Source organism: Myxocyprinus asiaticus, chromosome 36 (genome assembly GCF_019703515.2).
Source record: "Myxocyprinus asiaticus isolate MX2 ecotype Aquarium Trade chromosome 36, UBuf_Myxa_2, whole genome shotgun sequence".
In the NCBI taxonomy this organism is placed as follows: Eukaryota; Metazoa; Chordata; class Actinopteri; order Cypriniformes; family Catostomidae; genus Myxocyprinus; species Myxocyprinus asiaticus.
The window spans coordinates 32,568,825-32,577,946 of NC_059379.1; the positions used below are offsets into that span (position 1 = coordinate 32,568,825).

Sequence of the window (9,122 nt, forward strand, 5' to 3'; positions counted from 1 at the left end):
AAGAGCTACACATGCCTGCAACTGATTGCACTAAACGTGTCACAAAAGCACCCGTTAAATTGGCCTTTTACTCGTAAATAAGATGGGCTGTAATAACCCCATGATTACATACAATACACTAATATATAAAATATTTTTGATAATGTGACGATTGCTTTTTTTTAATAGTTATTAATTTTCTCAGCAACGATGGTTTGCCTTCTAGACTTGTACTTGTACTAAAATACAATAAATAGAATATTAATAGAGTTTTTAAGAAATGTCTTAGAAAACTACTGAACACCAGACAATGACATCACTAGACAGAATGTCCAAAAACTCATGCACGTCTTTCAAAAAAAAAATTTAATTTGACTAATGCATTGGAATATGTGCACATCAGGTATGTGACAAAAGGTCTTGCGGCTGAAGTTCACACTATGGAGGTGCACGTGTAGGCCTACCATAAATCATGTATTCACTTGCACACCATTTGATTACTTGGAAGAGGAAGAAGAAAGTGTGAGAAGCAGTGCTGCGTTCCTAGTGCACATAATCATAAATAGGTCAGTGGCTGCTAAAAGTTATTTGGGTGCTAGAGGTTAAGACTTCTGGTACCACGCCTTGCCATAATAAAGAGGGCACACCAGTCAAAGCCCCAGGGGTGATCACTGGGGCAGATAAAGTCCTCTCTTTCACCACAGCATCAGAGACCACTCTGAATCAGAAAAGAATACAGACTGCTAAGAAAATGACCAAGCGTGCACAATACCTTGACGCTTAATTAATGAATATGGTTGCATTGAAGCTGTAATATGCACAACAGTAACTACTGAGTTATAATGTGGTGCTGGCTGCTTTTGTAAATACAATTAAAAAAACGTGCATATGAGTTCTGTTGTGCCCTATACTGGTACATATGTCAATATTAGGCTACTCTAATACAGTGTAACATTTCAGATTTCCATTGTCACTATAACAGTTCAAATCCTCATGCTGAAGTTTGGAGACGTTGAGGCGCAAGGCGGAGAAGACTTCTTTGCTTCGCCCTCAGGGCAGAAGAGAGAGGGGAAAAAAAACGAAGTGAGTAGCCAATAGGAGACAAGCGTCCACCCATATGCTCTATAATTCAGAGTTTCTCATACTATATCTCTGCCATTACCTTCAGTGCTTCAGCCGAGTGAGTTTGAGAGCAACCATCTCACCGAGGATTTGCGTTACAGGCATCATCCAAGACTACGTCTGCTGGTTTTGTTTGCCCGAATCTGCCCTGGAAATATAAGTGGACGATAGTTTTTCTTTTCTCCCCCCAAAGGGACACGACCCCACGATGAGTGGACCAACCTATGACAGGAAGATACCTGGTATTTCCACCGATCTTTCAGGCTCTATGAGTTGCCATCCGACTTCTAAGGACTCTCCGACTCTTCCAGAGTCTTCGGTTACGGATATGGGTTTTTACAGCAGCCACCACGAATACTACCAGAGTCCTCCATACCCTCAACAGATGAATTCATATCACCAGTTCAATCTGCCTGGGATGGGGGCTTCAGTAGGACCTTATCCCACCAAAACAGAATATCCTTACAGCAATACTTACAGACAATACGGACATTACCACAGGGACCTACAGACGCCACCCCACAGTGCAGGTAAATTTTTTTTTTTTTTTTTTTTTTTTTTTTTTTTTCAGAGGTATTTGCATTTATAAGGTGACTTGTGTCATATGCTTGAAGTAAATGGTTTATCCTCTTAAGATCTCCAGAAAAGAGGCATTTCCCCAAACATAGGCTTATAAAACGATATGTGCGCTTCGATTTCTGAGACTTGAGAAATTTAAAATCGAGTCTCCGTTGAGAAAAATGATTTTCATTGCCCTCTGCCAGTGTATTTATTTATTTGGTTATTTTCATATTAAAGCATATTTTACGGTGTATTATTTTACCCAGCAAGTTAGACGTAAATAAGTAAAAGTGTTGATATAAAATACATTTTAGCATGGTAGAAAAGTTCTTGTTGTCTAGTAATAAACACAACACACTTGCGGTCGCTGTAAAATAATTATGACACTTTTATTGCAACTGTAACACAATTAATCATTATTACTCAGTGCTTAATCTAGGCTCGATTCCACAATATATTTTATTGCTGGAGTATAGGCCTGCAAATAACACGATACATTCATTCCCACAAAACCCTAAGATTTATGAACTATTTAGCATATGCTGTTAGTCATAGCACTATCAAATAATAATAATAATAATAATAATAATAATAATAATAATAATAATAATAATAATAATAATAATAATAATAATAATATAGCTCTCAAAACAAATGTGTAATTTCAGTATTTCTTTCTCTGGGACTGCCTGCAGAGCAGACATACACTTGTGATATATAAAAAATACAATTTTACAATTTTATATCATAGCGGTTAGTTCTTTTAGTTTATTTCGGTTTTATTTTTTGGTTTCATGAAAACGTAACGATTTCAGAAAAAAAAAAAAAAAAAAAAAAAAGTGATGTTTTCGGAATGCCATTGAATTTTTAATAGCGTTAAGATCCCAAAATGAGACCAAGTAGCACTGAAATCCGAAATCGTTTTTCTTGAGCTCCTACATTTGAATCATATAAAATAACGTGTTTGCAATTTTATTCTTCACAGTCAAAGAGGAACCAGAGACTGAAGTTCGGATGGTGAACGGAAAACCTAAGAAAATCCGCAAGCCACGCACCATTTACTCGAGTTATCAGCTCGCCGCACTGCAGCGCCGCTTCCAGAAGGCGCAGTATTTGGCGCTCCCGGAGAGAGCTGAACTCGCCGCACAGCTGGGACTCACACAGACACAGGTAGTATACTGGAGCTTAAATTCAGTTACAATACTGTTGCATAAGTAGCAGTCTGCCAGTTGGCATCGTGTTAACAACTTAAATTTGTTACTTGCACTTTTATTGTTCCTTCACGTTGACACTGAGCTAAGAATAAACCGCATTAACATCAGCTCATATTTCTCCTGTTCAAATGACTTTTTGTTTTGAAAATGCATTCCTTATATTTTCAAATGATTTTTTTTAATAATGTAGTAATTTGATTATATATATATATATATATATATATATATATATATATATATATATATATATATATATATATATATATATATATATAGTAAGATCAGTAGGTTGATCTGATCATATATTGATTCAACTGACGTGTTTGTTTGTTTGTTTCTTCTGCACAGGTGAAAATCTGGTTCCAGAACCGGAGATCCAAGTTCAAGAAGCTTTACAAGAACGGTGAGGTTCCTCTGGAGCACAGCCCGAACGCCAGCGACTCCATGGCCTGCAACTCCCCACCATCCCCAGCCGTATGGGACAATAACGCGCACTCTAGCCAGGTCAGCAGGGGGCAGATCCCCCAGCCACCCCTCAGCTCCTCACCCCCCTACATGGAAGATTACAGCAATCACTGGTACCAGCAGGGATCACATTTACAGCATCCAGTGCACCACCCGGGACCACCACAGAGCGTGGGGGCCGTGTATTAACAGACACTGATGAGAGTTTAATATAAGAAAAGACTCCGAAAAATAAGCTGAGAGATAGCCTACTCTGCGAGTGGCCTATCTGGAGTGAAACAGCACGCTTGTGTTGGCATTTTGTTGACTGTTTAAACGCATGTTGAACGCATATCTGTCGCTTATGGAATAACAGCTTTATTTGAACAATGTTTTAATGTTTCCCAGCTACTCGGACCTATTTCATATGTACATAGGTGTAGGTTCAACAGTCTAAAGGAAGTTTAGCGTGGTTTTAAATTATTATGTTGTATTTGGCTTCCTTTATTTTCATTCTGTGCGAATAAAAAAAAAAACAAAAAAAATGAGTGAACCCTAAATTCTGTTATTACCCTATAGCGCACGTCAGAGACTCAGGACATAAATTATATTGTACAAAATGTTGAAAGCTGTACATATGTGTTTTAAATAAAACAGAACCACTAAACACTAAGACAAAGACTGCACGGTGGTGCTTGAACCATTTTATACTCCTGTAAGTAGTTCTATTGTTATTCTGTTAAACTGAATAAATGCGAATTGAAACGAATTTCTTCGTTTATACTTTTTGCTTTATGCCAAAATGAGACAAACTAAAAAAAAATAAATAAATAAATAAAAATAAATAAATAAATAATATATATATATATATATATATATATATATATATATATATATATATATATATATATATATATATATATATATATATGGTTTATAAATTGTGTATAGATGAATTGTGCTTTAAATTATGTATGCAACTTTTAAATGTCATGCTTGCAGTGCTATTGCATTGGTTTACGCTCTTTGGAAAGGGTTAAGTCAGACAGATGTTATTTTGTGATGTTGCATTCATAAGACTGGTAGGGCTGCGTGCAAAGAAGCTGCAAGAGGCGACAGGCGAGCAGACATGTTGGAGTCACTGGATTTTATTAGTATTCTGTTGGCAGATAACGAGACAGACTACAGCAAAGGAAGGGGATGACTACTGAAATAAAGCCTTGAGCTTCAGGGATTGTCAGGAACTACACATATAGACACAGCTAACAAAAGCATCAGAGGTAGGCCTAAGCAAAAACTCCAAGAGGTTAACGGGTATATGCAAATTATAGCCTGACGGTATTTCAAAGCGTCACTTTACTTGTTCTCTGCCAGACTCCGTCTTCCCGCAGTTTTTGTTTCTTTTCATGCCAATAAATATGATCTGTCAGTAACAATTTGTACTCCAATAATTTTCTGTAATTTTTATTAACATATCAAATGCTTAACAGATTAATTGTTCCTGTTCATTCAAACTTGAATAAGCAGCCTATATTTAGAAATACAATTTAATAAAATGTATAACTTTGAATGCGATGCATTACATAATTAAATAATTCTTGTTAACGTTTTTCATTAAATTGACTACAGTCTATGCACAAACATTCAGTTGGGGAGCGTCCATATTTCAGATTGTTTCGTTCATTTTACTCTTTTGTCTACTTGACTTTAACTATTAACCCCGTAAACACATTATGTTCTTATGATGGCAAAAAAAATAAATAAATAAATAAATAAAAAAAATAGATCGTATCACAAACATTTTTTTTTATTTATTTATTTATTTTTTTTAGAAAAATAAATACATTATATATATATATATAACGTTGCCATAAGGCACCTTGGAAAATGGTATAAAAAATACAAATAAAATAAAAAGAATAGTTTTTCTTTAAAATAATCATTTCCTCTGTGAATATAATTATTCTTTTTTAATCAATGTTTTAAAAACTTGGAACCCCTAAAACCAAAACCAAAAGGTGAAATCATTATCATGTATTTTTCAATATTGTTAATTATTTTCACTGTCAAATACGCAATTACATTACTGTAAACATTTTCTAGTTAATGAACAAGTACAGTAATATAATAGACATCACTATCTATTCAAATTTCCATTGGGAAAATGCATTGGTGCAATTCCTTTGTAGTACAGAGTTGCTAGATGGCAATATAGCAGTTTTCCCATTGTGATATAGCATTGCCATATGTCATACGTTCCTATTTTCTCAATTTTCTGTAAACTATGTTAGATAAAATTGATCAGTTAACAACAACATCTAAATAAATTATCAATGACGGAGACAAAAAAATCATGATGTAGAAAAACATACAGAAATGTGTTTAGTGTAATTTGTGAAGCACTTCAGCTAGTGACTTTGATACAATATCAAATGTCATGTGGCTTACAAACAGCATATTATTACTTTTAAGACTGCTCTTCTTTTTTCCAACAATACATTATGTTTTAGATTTTTTTTTCTTTTCTGAAAGGTGAGAAAATGAAAGAAAATAAATTATTGCCATATGACTGCCCCGTACCATACAGGGTTAAATATAATATATATATATATATATATATATATATATATATATATATATATATATATATATATATATATATATATATATATACGGTTTTACTGTATGTCCGCTCGAGGTTGGTGTTTCTGGTGGTCTGGAGTTTACAAGCTTGCAAAAGTCCTGAAACCATGTGCTGTTGATGTTTATTAAGATAACTGGTGTGAACGCGTCCAATTGTTGCCAAAACATTATACAAAAATTAGGTATGAAAAATGATATCATCCGCCAAAAAAAAAAAAAAAAAAAAAAAAAAAAAACATCCAATGGGATAATACAATTCAAATCTAAAAGGGTCGTTAAAATAGCTTACGCAAATAGCTGACACAAAGGTTTTGAGTAACGTTTTATGACAGGCTATTAACAAATATTATATAATGATTAACAAAACTATTTGCATTGAGATGAATATAAATTAAAATAGAATACGTATAGATCGTTATTAGACTATAAGTTTCATGACAAAATGGACCCTTCATGACCAAACTATTTCAATGTACACTGATGATCTGTTAAGCGTTATGTAATGTCTGATAACGAAGAATTTTCAAACGTGTTAAATCAGATCTATGGCGGGACTGTTATTCAATTGGTTGCAAATAGGAATGAAAATGAGCGATGTATTCAATTTTCATTTAATTTTCAAATTATGTTCGCATGGACTGTCAAGGCCCACTGTCTTTTTTCATGCGATGTTGCTGTCACAACTATTTAAAACAGAAAACTGCTGTTAAAATTAGAGATCAAACATATAAAGGCGAGTTTACTGGTAAATGGACGTCATTAAATTCACATAACGTAGTGTGGCGTGACCATGTTTTGTCTTATTGTGCTTTCAAAGTCAAATACAATTTGTTTTCTTTCAGCATTTTGTGTTTCAATGACTAATGTCTATTAAAATAATTTAAAATGGACACTGCATCTCAGACATAGACCTTTGGAAAATGGTCATTGTTAGGTGTTGCCTGAAGACCTGGAACACCATGGAACAACTACTTAAAGTTGTTATTCATTAATTCATTAACCAAGACTGTCAAATCAGAACGGAATTGTTGCATGATGAACTAAATATAGGAAATGATTACGGCCCATTGTATCATGACTGTACAAAATGTTTATCATGCCCATGGTTTGAGGTGGAATGGGCACATAACCATAATTTGAACCCTAGAGACCATAAACAGTCTCGTTTTATGAAGAAATTATATGACTAACCGCGAATGTTGATGTTCGTGTCATCATTCAGACCCCATACAGTAGCCTATATGCAAAACCGTGATCCAATATTAAAAACTGAATTGTCATGTTTTCACGAAAACAGAATATTTTCACGCTTGGATTGCTTTGGTGTGCTTTGAGTCCTAAATAGTAGCCCAAATGTGTTTTGATTGATTATTAATAAAATGTAAACAAAGCTACCTAGCAATTTTTACAAAGTTCAAATAGGATGCCATCATTATCCATCATTCTCTGTGCAATATGTAAATTTCACACAGGACCTCTTGGATATCAATAGGTTTGCTTTAGGACAAAATAATGGTATAATAATAATAATAATAATAATAATAATAACTACAATTACAACAACATAAATACTACTACTACTACTAATAATAAAAATATTTTTGTTATATTATTATTAATATAATAATAATAATAATAACTACAATAACAACAACATAAATACTACTACTACTACTACTAATAATAATAATAATATTTTGTTATATTATTATTAATATAATAATAATAATAATAATAATAATAATACTATTATTATTATTATTATTATTATTATTATTATTATTATTATTCCATAACTTTGGAATCTGCAAATTTTCAGAAAGTTCCATTCTGTATTAAAACTCTTTTTAACATGAAAATATGGCAAGCAGCCTTCTCAAAAAATTTCTAAACAGCCCATCTGCCTGACAAGTGTTGTGAATCTTGTGTCCAATAATACTGCTATGAATCCACAGATAAAGCTTGGATATGGATGCTGACAGGGAAAAAAAATTATCTTTAAACAGCCTGTTACAGTAGTTAGATTGATGCCATGACAGATAACGATGATGGTTTGATTGGTTGGTCAAGTGTGAGTCATTTCTGGGCATCTCATATCTATGGAATTAGTCATGAAGATCTTCTAATTCCCGCCTTACTGTTGTATGAGACTGAGGTACTCCTTTACCTCCAAAAGAGAAGAACGAGTCATATTCACACCTAAAACTTGTCAGGCCACTTTGTTCTCTTTAAAACATGATAATTTCATCATCTGTATACAAAAGCCATAGCTCAAATGATATGACATTTTATCCCCTCTTATGTGTTTACCACTTTCATCTGACGTAGTTATGCCATAGGGTCCATCAAGAAAATGCCTGCTTTCTGTTTGATACAATATAAGCAGTTGTAGTTGCATGGGCCATATGTAGGATATCTGCTTTCTGTTTGGCTTGTTCATGGTGTGTGGCCTTCAGTTATGGGGTATGATCTAGGCTGCATTGTCGTGGGACACATCACTCACTCAGAGAAGCTGGTACACCAGCAGGGCCAAGACTGGGTGTGTGGGCTAACAAGGTCACCTCAGAGTCAAGCACATAGCCCTGTGCGCTCTGTCCAGGCCTGAACTGTTGAACTTGAACATGATACTAAGATTCGCTGCGTTGCAACACCCTAAATAAAGATAGCCAGGGCCAATTTTTGCCCATTTGACGAGAAACCATATCCAAAAAATGACACTGGAGGCCTCTGGGGTGGCAAATGAGAGTTGAACAGGAGGTCAGCAGTGGTTGGGACATGCACATGTTGCCATGTAAAGACAGGGGGCAGCTGCCTGACACCCGCTCAAAGCTAGCGAGGCAGAGTCCACTGCCTCTAAGCAGGCTTCACTCAGCAGCATCGTTCTGCTGGAAATGTAAATAAGATCAAATGAGAGAGGTATTCTTGACAGCTGTGAACCACTGAACTCTCGTTCACCCCAGAAACGGTGGAAGATTCTGGGAACCAGTTTCATCCTGATGAGCGGCCCTCGCCCTTTACAATGCGAGTCTTACCTCCAGGCCCCTGAATCCATTCCGATTTACAGTGATGAGGCATCATTGCTGTATGACATACGCCACAATTAAAACTCATTAAACACCTCTAATGCTATCAGATAGTGCTCAGCCATGCAAAACTATT

General features: G+C 34.9%; 1 protein-coding gene across 1 annotated transcript; it reads left to right on the forward strand.

The window, feature by feature from the left end:
- Positions 1–1,147: 1,147 nt before the first annotated feature.
- dlx3b (distal-less homeobox 3b) lies at positions 1,148–4,089 on the forward strand. The gene is made up of 3 exons (XM_051673772.1): positions 1,148–1,631; positions 2,648–2,832; positions 3,225–4,089. Exons 1-3 carry the CDS (start codon positions 1,310–1,312, stop codon positions 3,528–3,530), a joined length of 813 nt encoding a protein of 270 aa, XP_051529732.1. The 5' UTR covers positions 1,148–1,309; the 3' UTR covers positions 3,531–4,089.
- The last annotated feature ends 5,033 nt before the right edge of the window (positions 4,090–9,122 follow it).